This window comes from Mytilus trossulus, chromosome 13 (genome assembly GCF_036588685.1).
Source record: "Mytilus trossulus isolate FHL-02 chromosome 13, PNRI_Mtr1.1.1.hap1, whole genome shotgun sequence".
NCBI lineage: Eukaryota > Metazoa > Mollusca > Bivalvia > Mytilida > Mytilidae > Mytilus > Mytilus trossulus.
The window spans coordinates 15,978,306-15,997,536 of record NC_086385.1 but is presented as its reverse complement, the minus strand read 5'-3'; the positions used below and the strand labels follow the sequence as shown (position 1 = coordinate 15,997,536).

Genomic DNA, 19,231 nt, shown 5'->3' with positions numbered 1-19,231 from the left:
TTTGTGTTTCCTATTATGATTTTCTTGATAGAGGATTGGTGCTCACAGGGAAGCTATTAAACTAAGTGTTCCAAATTGTGAATTTGAAATCATTACTTAGAAGTCATCACGAGTTGGTTGACCGTTTTGGAATAACCGTTCCACAGATGATATCGGATATGTTTCTTATGTCGTAACTACAATACCCTTCCCTTTTCACGAATTTGACCTACCAAATAAGACTACGTACCAGATTTTTGATAACATAAGCAACACGACGGGTGCCACATGTGGAGCAGGATCAGCTTACCCTTCCGGAGCACTTGAGATCACCCTCAGTGTTTGTTGGGGTTCGTGTTGCTTAGTCTTATACTTTCTATGGTGTGTATTCTGTACTATTATTTGTCTGTTTGTCTTTGTTTAGAAATGGCGTTGTCAGTTTTCAAACGATGAGTTGAACTGTCCATTTGGTATCTTTCGTCCCCCTTTTACACTTCTGTCTATGGACGGAGAAGTTTAAGTCTGCCATAATCTATACGCGCCGATCCCAAATCAGAATCCTGAAATGCAGTAGTTGCCGTTGTATGCTATTATGTTATGTTATAACGGGCACGTAGTATTTTGTTTGAATTGTTTCACGTTTGTCATATCGAGACAGACCCTTAAAAACTAACTGGACGGGTTGAGGTTTCTCTTTGCATAATTTCTCACGTTTACCAAAAGTAGCTAAATTGAATTCCATTTGGTGGATAGTTCTCACATTAACACTCTTACCACATCCTATATTATATGAAAAGTAAATGGTAGCTTGAGATTGTTATGAATTTGATTTAAAAAAATCTTGCAGCTAGTATAGCAATACGAACACATAATAGATCATATCTATTATGTAATTTGTAGCCTCTGAAACTGTTTAAAGTAATCAAATTCTTATTCGAACAGTGAACTTTGCATTCAACCTTGGCTTTTTCCGATCGCTTATTTTGTCTTAAATCTTAGCATATACTCAATTTTAAACAACACATTATTCTACGAAAACAAAAAGTATCAATATTCAATTTAGCGTTTAATTTCATGAACATGAGAACAATACATCAGTAGACATACTACTCATGCATATATTTTTGTAATTACTGGTCGAAACAATTTGTGACTTTTGTTTTGTGGTGACTTTTATCTTGGCTGATGGTGTATGAAGTTAATTCGATTGAATAAAATGTAATCGGTTGGTGTATTTTGTCAAACGTATCTTAAAATGTTGTGTAATTTGGAGATTATAGAAAAAATGATAAATCTGAGATAGTCCTGGTTTGTTTGAGGTTTTTGTGCTCAGTATTCAGTTTTTTTTATAGAGTTTTGTAAATTTTTGGATGTCATTTTGTGGTTTTTCTTTTTTTGCCATGTCATTACTAGTTAATCTTCGACTGATTAGTTTGAATGTACATTTGATGCCATCCGCATTTTAAAAGTAAAATATGATTTTAAAGATTGTAGTAGCCTGTTTGTTGACCTTTTATCTTTGTCTGGCTTTTTGTGTGTGTGCAGCAGGGATGACGTATACAAAACTTCTACTTTTTTTATAATTTGTGTAATTTTATATTGTATAGGTGTTTTCATTGACATGTAAAACTTCGAATCTTATTTTTTTTCTTCAGTTTGTTTTATGTATGTGTAGTTAGCAAACGGTTCGTTATTCAATATTAGATAGTAAATATCCAAACGGCTTCTAGCAGTCGGTTCGATATTCAAAATGTTTTGTTGAAAATAAAAAAAAATGTTAAAAACTTTATAACATTAAAAACAGGATTTTCATAGTAAAGAGGACTGATAAGATACGTAGGAAATCGTATTATATAATTAATAATGCTCTCATCATTGCCCTGTGCCCTTTGTCCAGGAATTTTGACAATTTGTTGCAGAAATATGACAATATTAGCCCTGCGTAGATATCAAAGATGACATTATTCAAGGAAACCCTGTAATAAAATGTTTTTATTACAGAGTCTATCATTTCGTCTAATTGTAAAGACAGTGAAAGAACAGGGGTGCATCAACGTCATTTCAGCGGTCTCAGGTAGGTTTTCACTATATATTCTCTTTTTTGGGGGGAGAGGGGGGGGGGGCTCTTCATATATATTTATATTTATATCTTAAATGTTTCTAGAGTGATCGTTTTTTGTTTAGGTTTTAATGTCGTTTAATGATAAAATCTATATAACATTAAGAGTAATATACAACTTACATAAGCATTATTAAGAGGTTACATTCGAGGACAACGAGAGTTTAAGATAACTTATGGGGGTCATAAAACGATTCCTTACTATCTTTTCACTTCTTTCGGCTATAAAAATCATGCTTTTTATGTTATCAAATATATTTCTTTTTTTTAAATTTTCAACTAAACACGAATATTGAACCGACTGTTAACAGCCGGTTGAATATCGAATATTGATCAACGAACCGGCCGCTAACTTCACATCCATTGTTTTTTTGTTTTCTCCAAAGCACTGTAAATCTTTGCGTTATGTGATACAAATCACAATAATCAAAGGGAAATGTATTATCAAACGTTCACGAAACTTGAAAAAGATAAACAAATTGAAATATAGTTTTAACATTTATTGAAATAAAAAACATACACATTAAACACCACACAAATGATACTATCCTGTTCAAAATTTGAGTGCTACATGTACCATGATTCATATTTTACAATGTTTTTCTTTCGTGAGTTGAAACGACTAAGTAGAGTCATGATGACGAATATATACACTTTCGTAATTCTTTAATAAATAAACAATTTCTATATGATTTCTACGCGAAGCTACTTGGAGAGGCGACTCCTTATCTTTGTTACATAAAAAAGGATCAACACTATGATCTAACAATAACTTGACAATTTCAATATACCCTTGTCGTGATGCAACATACACAGGTGATTCATTGTCTTGGTTACATGCATTACAATCACTATTATAGTCTAATAATAGTTTTACGATGTCAGTATGACCCTTAGATGACGCTGCCAACAGTGGCGATTCATTGTCTTTGATAATTCCATTTGGGTCACAATTTCGTTCTAACAATTTCTTTATGAATTCTTCCATAGCAGACAATTCTTTTTTTTTATGACATATGTTAGGATCACTTTTATACTCTAATAATAATTTAACGAGGTCACTATTACCTTTCATTGTTGCCGTAAGTAAAGGGGATGTGTTCATATCATCACATATATTAGGATCACTTTTATACTCTAATAATAATTTCACCAGCTCATTGTTGCCTTTCATTGTTGCCATAAGTAAAGGAGATATACTGCTATCATCACATATGTTTGGATTACATTTATTCATTAACAATAATGCTACAATTTCTTTCTGACCATACTCTGTGGCAATAAACAGGGGTGATTTATGGTCATAATTACATATATTTGTATCAATTTTATGTTGTAACAACAATTTTACAATCCCAAAATGACCTTGATATGCAGCAACATGCAAAAGAGATGTACCGGCCCTATCAGTAAAATTCACATCGCTGTTGTGTTCTAGAAGTAACTTGACAATTTCCGTATGACCTCCCCATGAAGCTTTGTACAGTGGTGACTTTCCCATATAATCACACCTATTTGGATTACTTTTATGTTCTAACAATAATTTTACGATCTTAACTTTACCAAGGCTTACCGCCCTACCCAAAGGTGATTCCAAGTTATCATGCATATTAGGATTAAAATTATGTTCTAATAACAACTTTACTATTTTAGTCTTACCGTCACATATAGCTTTATTTAAAATCGATACATCTTTAACGTCGCTAAGATTTGAATAATCATCATTTTCTAAAAGCAACAGCACAATATTATCGTGACCTCGAACAATAGCAATAGCAACCATATTCCAAACCAAATGCTTTTCAAATTGAGAATATGGCGTTTGTATTAATGAATGATCATGGCATTTAAAAAAATCCGTTTTATATTTCAGCAATAACTTAACAACTTTATGATAACCTTTCTCAACGGCTACAAACAAACAACTCTCTAAATTTAACCGACTAATTTCAATTAGGTAGGGTTTCGTTTTTCTTAATTCAGTTACATCAGAATTAGATGTATTCTTAATTAATAATAACTGTACAATATCAGTGAAGCCTTTACTTGAAGCTGTCAACAAGGGTGATGCTATTTTTGGACAGTCATTTTCATAATCAGGTAAAGCATTATGGATTAATAGTAAGTTTACTATATCTGTATTTCCTCTCTGAGCAGCGATATGAAGTGGCGATATTCTGTACGGTTCGATTCGGTTAATCTGAGACTGTGTGTTGCAGTACATATCGTCAAGGAACGATTGAACAATATCAAAGCTTGAATTTATTTTACTGTATGGTTCGGAACTAAATGGAAAAATTGTTTTATAGGGAAAAAACATTAAATTGACACGAGGAACATAATTTTCCCGAGAGGTGTCAATATTACGAAAAATGCTCTTAACTGTAAGATTAGGATATGCTTTTTCAAAACTGTTAAGCGAATTAAAACAAGCATGATAATTTGGATCTGTATTTTGTTTCAGCAGTGCTTGTACGACTTCAGAGCATCCTGCTTTAGCAGCTTTAAATAGAGCTGTCTCACCATCCCAATATAATCGATCTAATTGTATTTCTTTTCTCAGGAGAATAGCTACAATGTCATAGAAATGTTGATCCAACATAGTCAACACCAATGAAAATAACATTTTATCTGATAACGAATCAATAGTATCCTTCCCAATTATCTGCGTTATGAAGTCAGAACGGAAAGATGAATCTTTTAAGTTTCGGTTTGCAAAAACATGTTTTATAAAACCTTGGTCTATGTCTTTTTTTAATCTGTCAAAATATTTCTTTTCTTTTTCCAACGGAAGTTCGACAACAATTTCATTCTTGACAACATCTCCTGATAAACCTTTGATAACAAAACGATCACGTATTATATCTCGGTGCGCAAAATCGATCGTTAGGTCAATCATATGACTACCAAAAAAGAAAACATAAATTTCAAATATTTTTTCGTGCATTGAGTATTGTGTGTTTAATTTTCTAATATATGAGTTGTTTAGTCTTTCGATTTCATTTTTTACAACTTGAATTGAAAGAATTGATTTCAAATCAAAATAATCAGCAATGTTTTTAAGGATTGGCTTGATTTTGATTTTCATAGTAAATAGACTTTCTGCCATATTGTTATTATAGACAACAAATAGAAATAATGTCGCCAATGCGGTTTGGTCAAAAAGTTTTAAACGCGATAAATCATTGCATACAGCATCAGTTGGATCTGCAAAAAACTCAACTACGCTACTAGACTTCTGGAGAGAATAATGTTGACAAAGTAGAGGGAAAAAGTCAAATTCTGACAAAACGTTTGATGATTTAAGAAGTTGAATTTCATCTTCTGTTAAATAGAAATTTGCAATTTCTAGCCTTTCATCATCTGTTAAGCAATAGTCTCTTGCTAAAAAGTCGCAACTGGCTTCTGATAAGAATTCAATTGTTTTTACTATTTCGTGTTGGAAAAAGTGAGTTTTGCATGACGCTAATATTTTAAAACAATTATTGTCTAGCATAGCTTTGATATCTTTCTTCTTTTCAAACCATTTTGTGGCTTTATGTTTATCAAATGTTGCGTTGCCAAAAACATTTTCCATTACAACAATATTTTTACGGTCAGGATCGTAAAAGAATTTGATCTCTTCAAGATTTTCTACAATAATTATATTGTATTTTTTTGTTTGAGCAAACTGCAAGGCAATATAATGTATTGCAGTAGATTTTCCGCAACCAGATGGACCGACAGCTAATGCAACATTATTTAGTTCAACCAATTCTGTTAATCGTTGCATTGCTCTTGTTTGTGCCACATTTTCTTTTTTCCATTCAAGTATACTTCTGTCCCATACATCTACAATGCAAAATTAGATTATGCAGACATAATTGGTCTTTAAAGATTCAACAATTTGCAAAATCAATATAGTCCTATAGATGAAGGCATCAGTAGTATACCGCTGTTCAAAAGGTATAAATCGATTAAGCAATACCAAAACTAATTAGAATTAAAGATTATTAGAATCGAATCTAATAACAATCATTAGCATTATCAAAGATAATAAAAATGAATTTAGAAATTATTGCGGTGATTTTATAAATTCTTAAAGTGGGACAGTATCAGTTTAGGAAAAATAAAAGGTCACATACATCATTTCTTGCCACGGACTTTAGGGTGTTACATGTATGACTCCTTATATTATTTAAAAGACTTAAAAGCTATTAAATATATTCACATAATCCATTTCCTTATAATAAGTACAAGGGATATACAGATTTCCCATTAGGTTTTAAAGAAATAGTGACACAGTTCTTTTACAGTTTAAAACAATTGTCTGATAGGGTCACATTTTTTTTAACTTTTGAACTTGAATAATATAAAATCACAACATCCTACAAATTTTCAATATCCATAACTCTTCAGTATCTTATTTTTTAATATAAAAAATCCGTCTATTTATGGAATATATATACATAGTTTTGAAAAGCGATATTACGTTTTATACATAACTCCAATGAGGTTTAAACAATTCCGAATATGGACTTTGATTTCGTGGAAAGATGGTGCAGAACTTGTCTAACAATAAATCAACAGGCGAAGCATTTTTGTTACCACATACAGCAGTAACTCAAAGAAGTATATGTCATTCAAATATTTAGCTGCAGGCCATATGATTCCTTCACGATGGTTACACGACATCTTATCAAGAATACGATGGGTTCTAGCTAGTCCACGAAGGCTTTACTATACCTTACGACAGTGTAAAACTTTTGGCCATGTATTGCAAATTTAATCAAATTACATAATGTTTGGTCCTTAAGAGACGATTTTAATTTTGAAATTATCAATTTCTCCCACTTTAGTAGCAATATACAAATTTCGCCAGCATTACTAGACCTTGATGATAAATAGTCTCTTAGCACCGCACAAATAATATTTGATGGTTTTGATGTATTGATCTTGGTATTGAGGTTGTTGGTCATTTTAATAACGTGTTATAGTCTTTTATTTGTCTTTTTAAATACTATTTTATTTACGGATTGTATCTTTTATGTGCGTTTTCCATATGCCATTTTGTGTTTCTTTGTTACATATTTGTTTGTATGATAGTAATTAAACTTATAATACAATGCTGACTGTTTTACCCCTATTTTGACATGTGTGCATATCATGTCTGTTTGTTTTGTTTAAACATCATTGTGAATATAATGCAATTTGATGCGACTATCACACAAGTGAAAGGTTGAGCTAGCTTTAAAACCAGGTTTATTCAACCATTTTCAACATAAGAAAATGTCTGTACCAAGTTAGAATATGACAGTTTTTACCAATTCATTTGATGTGTTTGAGCTTTTGTATTTGCCATCTAATAAGGGACTTCTCGTTTGAATTTTCCTGGGTTTTCGATATTTTTATGATTGTATTTTTTGTCCTTACTTTACGATCTATTTTATTAGCAACATTTGATTGATTTTAATCCCAATCGTAAAAATTAAAGACAATTACACATTTTAACTCAAGTTAAAATGTCAATATGTGAACTAAATGTGTACATACATCATCACGATTCTTTTAAAGTTTGTGTTTTGATTGTACTGTCACTGCGATGTGGGAGTAATGCACATGCACGAGTTAATTATGCAGGAGGTTTGGCATGCCACAAAACCATTGTTTTCTTTAAATGTCCTGTACAATTCAAAGTCAGGAAATGGTTATTGTTATATTTCAGTTCGTTTCTGAGTGTGTTACATTTTAATGTAGGGTTTCGTTGTTCTCCTCTTGATTTCACTATTTGATGTGTTTCCCTCGGTTTTAGTTTGTTACCCGAATTTGTTTTTTTCTCAATAGATTTATGAGTTTCGGACAGCAGTATACTACTTTTGTCTTTATTGAGTATCACTCATGCATAGTGAGAATATGTGTTATGATTCGTTTGTAACATTCGGGACATAAAAGTATAATACATCCAATATGAATCAATTCAACCATTCAATCTATTTAAAAATAACTCCATTGATCGATATCTAACATACCTCGTACTCCTTTGGGAACTGAGTCGAACGTTCCAATCATGTTTCTGATTTCATTGCAAATTTCCCTGTCATTTCTATCAAGTCTGCGAGTTTTTGCGAGACTGCAGGACTCTATAAAACTAATTCCACCAAGTTGTATGATTGCCTTAAAATTTAAGGTAAATAAGGGATCAATTTAGTGTAACATAAACTCTTATTCCTTTATGAAGGTGATTTATTACAAAATATTTTAGAAACTAAGATAAAACTAGTGGTACTTTACTCATGCGAAGGTTTTTATTAATTAAGAAGTGGGACATTTTTATAGCTACTAAGAAAAATATTTCTACCACTTATTCTGTCTCTTGAAGTCTTCTTGAATATTATCGGCTCAGAAGTTAAATATTTCTAAACTAGACTAAATAAACTGATATTGTTTTTAAAGGGAGATGTATAATGATCATAATAAGAGGCAATATGATTCTACATAATTTATAGTTCTTATCAACATTTGTCTAAAATACATCATGTAGCGAAAAAAAGCTTCTGGATAAACTATTACTAAATAAATAGACAATAACTGTTTAGTATCTTTAAATATCAGCTGATATTTAAAGACACTAAACAATTATTGTATTTATCCTGTAGTAAATTCTGTAGATTGTTTGTGCTTTGATTGAAAGGCTGAAAAAAAATCACATTTATTTTCGATTAAGAATCCCTTGAGGTCCACGTAGTAATATCCTAATCACATATACAGTTTAAGACGGGTTCGCAGAAAAGAATCTCGAATGGTCATCAATAAAAAATCGCTTAAAAAAATTAATTATCTATTCTAACATATCAACTTATCTCATACATAGTTCGCATAAGGTCAACAATACTCTCATTGAAATACAATACACATTCTGAGGTCACACAGGTTCATACAACACTCGCCAACAGCAATTCACAAACGTAGTCCGGCAGTGTGCTGAGCTTGAAACCAATATATGTATAGTATACAGATACAGATACAGCATAGCGATACCTGTGTGGTTGTATATTTATGTTAAGACACCCACTTGCAGGATAACAATTACTATATAAATGAGGCAATGTTGGCATCGTATTAGGTGTTGTGCTTAATAATCTGCTTTATGTAGGTCGCAGATTGATACGACTGCAGTGATTGTGATGTCAAATATTTTACATCGGACATGACTGAAGGGATTTTAATTGCGTTTGTGGTGCCAAAAAAAACCTCCAGAACTCGACTGAAGTACACAGGCAATTTTCATTCACATCAATTTCACATGAATATAAATTCATGTGAATCTCACATGAAATTCACGTGAATTTCACCTCAAACGAGCTTATACGTGAAACTCACGTGAAATCAGTTTATGTGAGTTTCACATGAATCTCATGTGAAATTCACGTGAACTTCACATGAAAATTACATGAATTTGTTCACGTAAAATTCACATGAAAATTACATGAATTTGTTCACGTAAAATTCACATGAATTTTTAAAATATAGTATTTCATAAAACATCTAACTTTTTAAATTCAAGAAAAATCATGAAAACTACCAATATTTTTTTTTGAAAAGTTCATATGAAATTCATGTGAAATTTTTTACGTGAGAATCACGTGAATCTCAATTCACGTGAAATTCACATGAAGAGTTTCAAGTGAGTTTCATGTATAAGCTCATTTGAGGTGAATTTCACATGAAATTTTTCACGTGAATTTCATGTGAGATTCATGTGAAATTCACGTGAGCAAATTTTGCATGTGTATGTGAAGCGACACAAGTAAAGCGCAAAAATATCTCGAACTCATGTTTCACATGAAAATATAATTTGGTAAAAAACATAAAATATATGTATTTGTGTTACTCTTGATTTGAGTTTTGTTATGCAAACTTTTCGGTTGACTTTTGAAAATAAATGATAGCCTAATATAAATTTAATTTATACTTACATAAGAAGTTTCGTCCCACCATTTATTGAAAATTACATCTTTTAAAATTCCATCACTACTGTGCATTATTTTGTTTCTATAGTATTTAATTGTTGTAAGGGCTGCTCCAACAACATCCTTGCCCGTGAATGGTAGTTCGTCTTCAATTTGAATTTTGGTTAAATTTCTTATCAGACATATCATTAAGGTCAGATCAAATGTCTCTGAAGATGCTGTACCTAAAATAACATAATTGCTGTGCTTAGTTTCGTTTTTGTCTAATTTCATTTTCGATGATAAGTTCATATCCACAGGCATATTTTTCACATATCAATTTCACATGGATTTCACTAGAAATTCATGTGAAAATTTCACCTAAGATTTACGAGATAATACCTGATATTCTTGTGAATGTTTTCATGTTGATTGGTATTTCTATGAGTCTAACTCAATTATAAAATATAGATGCTTAGAGGCACATGAGTTGAAACGAAAAACGAAGGATACCAAAGGGTCAATGCAAACTCATAGGTCGCAATTAAACGGACAATGCTATGGCCAAAAAAAAGACAAAAAGACAAGAAACAGCACACACATCTCTACAAATTAAACAAAAACTAAGCAACACACATCCCATCCCCCCAAAAAAGATGATCCTATGTGACATATTTCGCTTACACAAATATAGCCTAGTTATGATTGTTTTTTTCGGTGTTTAAACGCTACTTTTAAGCACCGCATTTTGACTATTTCGTGGGAATTAATTTTAATTAAAGGAGGAAGACGGGTTGTCCGGAAAAAAACACCAACCTTCGATAAAAAAACTGACAATTCTAGTCAATTATGATTGGAGTCGAGTGCACCCGCATGAGCGGGGTTCGCACTCACAACGACAGTGTAGACTGGCTAGTGATTACAGTCGTAACTACTGAGAACACTCGTCCACTAAGGGCCCCTAATTATAACAAATGTTTAGGGTAAAGAATGTTTTGTTAAGGTGGTATGGGTGTCTTTCGCCATCTTGGATTGTAAAAAACAGAGAATCTAAGGTCCATATTTTCTTTCAAATTAGCAAAATTTGATGCAAGAATGCAGATATTTCATGTGTTTTTACATTTAAAAGATCCAATTTATAAGAATATAACTTATAAATATAAATATATGTACAAGTGTAGATTATCTTTGGTTGTTTTTAAATATTTTGAAATTGTCATTTTAAGGGGAGGTAACTCTAAAACAGTGCATTTTCTGTTGGATTGTTCATGGAATTTTCCTACTTTGTATTTTAGCTGGAAAAAACGCACGGTGACCCTATCTTTTCTTTTGATATTATCAAAGCATTGTTTGAAAGCTATATTTTCCTAATTTATTTTACAATTCTATCATTTCGTTTAGTTTCTATTCACAAAATGGTGTTTTTTCCTGTATAATCCATACAAAATGTGTCATTTTGTCACGACCCGTAGCTTGAAAAAATACATGGTGACCTATCATTTTTATAATATGTTTTAACATGTATCAATAGATACTACATTTTGGCAAAGTATGAACAAATTCTATCATTTTTATTTTAGACTCCCATACCACATTAAAGAGGAAACATATATTTGGGCTTTGATTTTAACAAAGTTTCTACAGACGTCTGTTTGGTGGTGAAATGATACTTTGCCACTTTGACTTGGAAACGGTTTATGATTACAAAGTCCTGAATAGTTATCAAAGGTTAAATATCAATTATAAATTAATATGCCAGACGCGCCTTAATTCTACAAAAGACTCATCAGTGACGCTCAGATATTTAATGTTTGCTGTTCGTTTTAACATTATAAACACAGCTTCATAACAATCTTATTTTATGTTACCGACAATTGACCCCGTAGTTTATACTTTTTCCACATGTTACTTTTTCTGTGGTTGGACATCCTGATATGCACTTAAGTAAAACTGAAATCAAGCGTACAAACGGCACAATCAGCGGAGAATTGCCTGCGTTTTTTTGTTTTCTATACACAGTAATATTTAGAAAACAGCAAACCTTCACAAAAAGCATCGATTATATATTTGAGTTTACATTGTTTTGTTCCTCTTATTTGACCGAGTACTAGGATGTCTAACCATATAGAATGAGACTTGTCGAAAAACTATATAATCCGAGGTAAAAAGTGTGTAATTTGAAAATTAGTTTATTGTTACTAGCTTTTAACTATGTCGCCTGTTTTATATGAATCTGTAATTCCTCTTTTTACATTAGTTAAAATTCATGAAATATTGAGGCCAATAAGAATCCGACGGATACTTACTCCTTTTTCTTCTATTTGAATAACTAAAGTTACGCTTGTCTGCAATATTAGTACATAACCATTGATTTCAATTTCTGTTAAATTTTTCAATTTCACTTTGGACCAAATTGATTCAAACGAGATAGAGCGAAACACTATTTCTCTTACTTAGTCATTATATTATTTTAGTTCCTTTCAGGGTATTTGAGTAATAACTTCTAGGTTTATTTGCAGGGGGTGAAGAGTAGCATACCGATTTTTAAAGGGTCTTAAATCGATTGAGAGAAAGTAAATCCGGGTTACAAACTAAAACCGAAGGAAACACAGAGATGCGTGGTCAAGATATAAAAATCCTGTTGTGGATCTACATTTAATTTGCCATTCTGTAAGTCTTTAAATATACGTAGATGTGAAGGAGAGACACAACCAAAGGAACACAAAACTAAATCAAAAATAAATTTACAATGCCTCTTGTTTTAATACCTCTTATTTCAATAAGCCATCTAGAGTTTACATAAACACTTATAAATTCAAATTAAATTTTCTAGTTTGAATTGATTCACAATATCATGGCGAAACCTTTCATAGCTGACTTTAAGTTACAATGTATATAAAGACGTTTGGTCTAACCGTTTGGAATTTCGATTTTTCAATGCTCGAAAACTTCATATTCTGTTTGGCATTTTTAACTTTTGACTCGAACGTCGCCGATGGTACTTAGACTTCCTTCACGTAGTTTAAATGAGGACACACAAGTCTGGCTTCTTTAACAGTTGAACACCAACCGTACTGAATAAAACGACAAATTCATAAACGTAGTGAAACCCATACAACAGACAACACCAACTTATCAATTAACGAAACAAGTGAAAAACAATCACTAAAATCCCGACTTGTAACATCCATTTTCCGAAGAAAATAGTGGAATAAACCTATACATTTGAATCTTGGTTTTTACGATGAGTTTATCATTAGCTGTTTTCATGGGTGAAGGCAGTTCTGTGACCTATATTTGTCATTTAAATAATCGAGATTTTGGCACTAAAACCACTGTGTCACAGCTATTTATCTTTATATCAACTGTATATGTGGTTTACTTTATTTACAGTGCAGCTGATCAACATTTTCACGAAAATAAGAATAATTGATTGAGAGGACATTATTTTTATAGTCGAACCTGAATTCAACTAATACTGCTAGGTGATTTCGATTTTGTTTAGAAGCTTCTGTATTATGTTGACTTCATACCAATTATTTTGTTTAGTTTTAAATAAGAAAAACTTTTTTTTTTTTTTTAAATAAAATCCATTTTTACAAAGTAAGTAACTTGGTCTGCTTACCTGACAATGGAAATAATAAATCCCACTGAACTTGGTTAATAACTCCTCTTTTTTTTAGGGCTACTAATGTTGAGGCTCTTGCTCGATTCAACACTGTCTTTAATCTTATAGGATGAAATTCATAATTAAATCTTGCCCGGACAGCAGGGGGCGCAACTCTGATTAACAGGTGAGCAATACGAAGATAATTTTCTTCTTCAGATGAAATATCTGAAGCTTGTTCTCCACACTTAGTAGACACACCAGCCATTGTTGTTCTGCGTGAAGGAATACAGATCTTTAGAAAACACATTTATTCATAAAACCAAAATGTTAACAATAAAATGAAAACCTATAAAATCAAAGGTGCAGAAGATGACATACACAAAACTTAAAGAGATAATTAATCTTACGGAAGTGAGAAGTAGTCATTACTTTGGTAAGTAAACATATCCGTTTATTGTGAGCTTCCTCGAGAATAATTGATGATGCTTTGAATCTTTCAGAAAAACTTCTATAGTCTACATCGCTTGCAATCAAAATACAATTTCTTAGTCTTAATTTTCTTAAATTAAATTGCCGATCAATATTTTGCATATTATGTAGTTTTAAAAAATTGTTACATTGTAGATTTTACACACTTAGTAAAGATATACTAGCGCAGGAAACATTTATAGGTTATTCATCACATGTATAGGTTGCACTTTGTAAATACAGCTGTTGCTCAAAACACGCCTCTTTTGGGGAGTAATTGAATATTCATAGAAAATTCATTTTGTTTACATACTGGTTCCAAGTTATGCTCTCTGTGTTCCATATCGCAGAGACAGAACTTGGGAATGTTACCAGTAAATAAACACGTGCATATTGTTTACATTGAAATATGTGGTAACCTTTCATTCGAGGTAGGGGTAGTTAAGAAAATTAGTGTTAGTTTAAACTCTGAGACGTTCAGGGCATATAAACGTTGAAAATATGCCGCACAGCCCTATATTTTGATCTTTGAAAAAAATTGTGGGGCATATGAACTTTCAATTCTAGGATAAGATTTTTTTCAAAACTTCATAGTAAAAGTGGTACAGTTTTAGCCGTAATAGGAGTTCCTATGGGAAATTGCATTGTCAATGTTTACAGAAATGCAACCGTTAGAAGGAGAGGCTAGTATATAATATCTATATATAAAATATATTAAAGTTATTGTTATGGTAAAGCAAATATTTAACAATAATTGATTTATTATACATTGTTTTAAGTGTTTCCTGAGAAAATTTACTTTGTAAAATTCAAAAACATTGTGTCTAGATAGATGTGAATTATAGGTAAAGCGTGTAGTACATTAGAGACTAAATGTTTTGAAACATAAAACATAACCATTTCGGACCATAAGAACAAATATCAAAACAAACACAAAAAACTTTTTTTCGGTCTTTTTATATGTTTTTTTGGTAGAGCATTTGTAGAGGGAGTATGAAACTGCGTTTAACAATTGAATACAAATTTTGAAATCATAAGAAGTTTTCTTCAAAGCGACGTTCAGATCACATTTCATACACTGATTGGCGAATAATAATAAGGAAGCTTGTAGTAAACTTTACAATCAAATGAAAAATTAATATTATATTCGTAATTTCTGAAATACAAATTTATAGAAATTAACGTTTTTTCCTAGACAAAAAATCAATATCGACTTGAATGAAGAATATCAATTCTCTACATGTAGCCATCTCGTCAGCTTCCCGATATAAAAAAAGCGTAGTTACTTCAACTATTTTATCAAATAAGGCAATGCCAATAGCATACCATTTTCTCAGATCATACAAAAATGATATCATACCGAGAAACATTTAAAATAACTTGATTGAGAACAGTATTTGAAACATGGTTTATGATTCGGTAGATTCATGATATTATTTTTTTTTAACATCTATGGTTTGTAGTATTTACACTGTATTTTTGTTTGTTTCTATACTTAGTTAATAAAACGCGGGGACTATAGTCATTTCATGGGTTCTCTTAAAGTTTAAAGTCATATGTAAAGAGGTATTAAAACACATATAACAAGTAAAGTAAAGTAATGTAAAGTAAAGTAAAGTAAAGTAAAGTAATCTTTATTTAAAGTCGGGTTGCATATATACATAATAACAAATAACATGAGCTCTTAAGAGCTCTTTAACCGACTGATATTTAAAATAAACAAAACTTACATGTAATAACAGCAGATACACACACAACACAAACATGCAGACATACAGCACATATATATATCAATGCATAGATAGCACATGCAGATTAAAAGCTAAGCAAGATATATCAAAACAACACGTGATTCTTATCTAAAAGGTCGAAATGATAGATTCAAAATTGATAACAAAATAACCCGGATGCAATGTGGTTCACTATCAACAGAGATAATTGGGTATAAAGTTCAACTATTTTTACCATAGGGACATCACATGAACGCTACTTCAGAAAACAGCACTAGAAATAAACATGTTTAAAGTTTCTTTTTATCTTTACCTTTACATGTATGCTAAATCTGATTATTTATAAGTGGTGCACAATATGTCTTCTATGTGACTTACCGCAGGTGGCTGCCTAGATTGAATTCCTTAATTTGTCAATTGTTTGTTTAGGAGTTTAGTGTGTCGGGCCTTAAAACAAATAAAACAACAGAATAGAAAACATAAAACATAACACCCAACGCTGATCATCATAACTTCGACTGACTTATAAAATGTCTTCTAATAATGTGCTGTAACACTAATCATTAAGGTGAGGGAATGGTTGAGCGCTCATAAACATGTTTAACCATACCAGATTATACATGTGCATGTTCTAACACATGAACCTGTGATTAGGTTGATTACATTGGTACTGTCTGTTGTATATTCTTTCGGTCCTTGTTTTATGGAAATGAGACTGTTTGTCTGCGCGTTGAACAGTTTCATATTCTATTTAGGTATTTTATAGCTGAATATTCGATAATGACTTTGTTCACTATTGAAGGCTGCTCAGTTATCCACTGTAGTTGCCAAATACCCAATTAGAACATGTATATAATAGTCTCATTGACAATCATACCTTGTTCTTACATTGAATAGTTTTGTTTGCGATATTTGCAACGTCATACATTCAAGCTTTTTGAGTTTAAGGACAGATTGAAATAGTATATAAAATGACTGATTAAATAGTCAACGATTAATCTTACAGGGCGATGGATCATGTAATGATACAAAACACTTCAAAATATTTAACAAGTCAAAAGGGTACAACATCGCCATAAATAACTATAAAATGAACAAATATTTGATATTTCAGATTGCAGATATCCTCCTTATAGGTAATAGCACGATGTCAAATGAATCATGTCAATATATTCAAACTGAGACCCTATCAAAATCTTGAAATTTATACAATTTAAGCGAACATTACAGACGCTGGCACAATTTTAAAAGTTCAAAACACGGCGCAAAGATTACAAAGATATGCCAAAAAAGTAGTTATTTGCGATGTGAACTGACACAACTCTAAATTTAAAAAAGTGTGGCAGATAAGCTTTTACGACAACTGCATGGAGAGCAGTCCACAAATAAAAAAAAAAAATGCCCTAACCGAACCAAGGTGGTATGATATTTCAAATTTGACAACGGTAGGGCAATTGAAACAGAAACTACACATTTAAGCCTCCCAAACGAATAGCAGTTTAATAATGAATAGAAAAATAAGTAAAATTTTCTTTAATAAGGTTAAATACACCAACTGTGAATCAATAACATTTGAAAAAAAAATCCATTGCCGACCTTACATTAAAGAAAGTTTATTTCAAAAGCAAAAATAAACGTTCTTATTAAATACATTCTTTCTTTTCTATGACTTTTTTTATAATATCAAAACTAGAATGACTTCATCATAACACAGATTAATTATCACTGTTTTATTGATACAATATCATTTTTGATTTTTAGATCATTATTTTCATTATGCCTTTTTGTAAATGACTGAAAGCTAAACGTAATGTGAAATTCAATTTCAGTAAGGAATCTGTTAATAACCCGACAATAATTTAATTAATAGGACAACTCACTTGTATTCCTTCTTTACCACTGAAATGTTACATATCAAAGTGAGGCGAAAGATACCAGAGGTATTAATCACTCGATACCCTGTATGATAACATAACTTATATATAATTATGACTTAAATACATAAATAGTGCCGGTGTACGGTGTTACACAAGCACATATAAATAGATATGAAGATAAAATTTACATTACATCATAATAGAATCTTTTATCACAATACAAATAGTGATAACATAAACTGACATTGAGAGTTGTCTCATTGGCATTCATACCACATCCTCCATATATATGTTTAACATATCAAGGTTGGTTTTCTTGTCAGAGCGTAGAAACTCTTGATTATTTTCTTAAACTTACTAACTTTAAAGGGGAGAATCATCATATTTGCATGGAACAAGTTTTCTAAAAAAAAAAGGGGGTTCATTTTTGTTTATCTGCTCTTGAGTAAGTACTAAGAAGTGTTTTTTACAACAAAACTTTTTTTTATCACTTGAAGTTGATCCCTTATTTAAGGAATAGTCATTACATAGAGAATTTATTTCGGTTATATAGATTTCTTCATAACGATAGTTTTCTTTTATGGACCATTGTAAATAAAAAAAGTTCAGAGGTCAAAAGTTTGCTTCAAACATGTGCGTTGCAAAGTGGTTAATCAATAACATTTGTTAAAAGAAATTGCTATTGCCGACCTTACATTACAGGGTGTTCATTTTAAAAGCAAATTGAACCGTTCTTATTAAAAACATTCTTTCCTTTCTATTATTTTTTTTTATGATATCCAAAACTAGAATTACTTTATCATTACACAGAATCATTTTCACTGTTTAATTGATACAATATCGTTTTTTTATTATTATATTACAAGATTGATCGTGTATATAAATATACAGTGTTAATTTCAATTATTTAACGCAAGCGTACATTGACTGTCCCGTTCATTTTTTTACATAAATAAGGACGTAAGTTTTCTCGTTTGAATTGTTTCACATGGTCTTATCGGGGCCTTTTATAGCTGACTATGCGACATGGGCTTTGCGCATTGTTGCAGGGGCGTAGAGGCCGGTACGGCAGGTACGACAGCCGCCGTACCAATTATTTACGTTGGTGGGGCATGCCGTACCTAAAATATATAATTCATTTCAGAAAAACCAAGGTATTTACTTCACAAACAAATATAGAAAATCCCATTTATGAGTCATAAGCAATCTATACGGTAGACCTTTATAATCATTAATACTGGTTCAATAGAAATAAAGAGATGTGGTAGACATGGTAGACTAGTGGACAATAAATGAGACAAGTTGAACTATCCATCGAGGTCTCATTATGTGTAAAAAGTAAACAATTCTGAAAGGTCAAACGTGGCCTAGGCATACACGAAACAGCAAGCTAAGAAAAGGGGAACCGACTATGAATATAATAAATTATTTAAATGCCCAAAAACCAGTGCGAGCTAGGGCCGACCGTGCAAGGGCTGTGTAGCCATTCAAGGGCGTTTAAAACTTCCATCGGCGTTGTG

The 19,231-nt window shown here is 31.5% G+C and overlaps 1 protein-coding gene and 1 long non-coding RNA gene across 2 annotated transcripts; both read right to left on the bottom strand.

Annotated features, from left to right (window-relative positions):
- Positions 1 to 2,720: 2,720 nt before the first annotated feature.
- LOC134694134 (ankyrin-1-like) lies at positions 2,721 to 8,146 on the bottom strand. Its single transcript, XM_063555129.1, has 2 exons — positions 8,107 to 8,146; positions 2,721 to 5,929 (listed from the first exon to the last, which is right to left on the bottom strand). The coding sequence occupies exons 1-2, from the start codon at positions 8,144 to 8,146 to the stop codon at positions 2,721 to 2,723; spliced, it is 3,249 nt and encodes a 1,082-aa protein (XP_063411199.1).
- Positions 8,147 to 13,835: 5,689 nt separating this feature from the next.
- LOC134695411 (uncharacterized) lies at positions 13,836 to 17,796 on the bottom strand. The gene is made up of 3 exons (XR_010102757.1): positions 17,715 to 17,796; positions 16,213 to 16,281; positions 13,836 to 13,908 (listed from the first exon to the last, which is right to left on the bottom strand). It is a non-coding gene; the product is annotated as an uncharacterized LOC134695411 (long non-coding RNA).
- Between the last annotated feature and the right edge of the window lie 1,435 nt (positions 17,797 to 19,231).

Bases quoted from the DNA above. Each gene is read 5' to 3' on its own strand.
- LOC134694134 (XM_063555129.1), bottom strand. From the start codon at position 8,146: ATGATTGGAACGTTCGACTCAGTTCCCAAAGGAGTACGAG. The intron at 5,930-8,106 runs GTATGTTAGATA...TTTGCATTGTAG, and splicing joins AGTTCCCAAAGGAGTACGAG to ATGTATGGGACAGAAGTATA.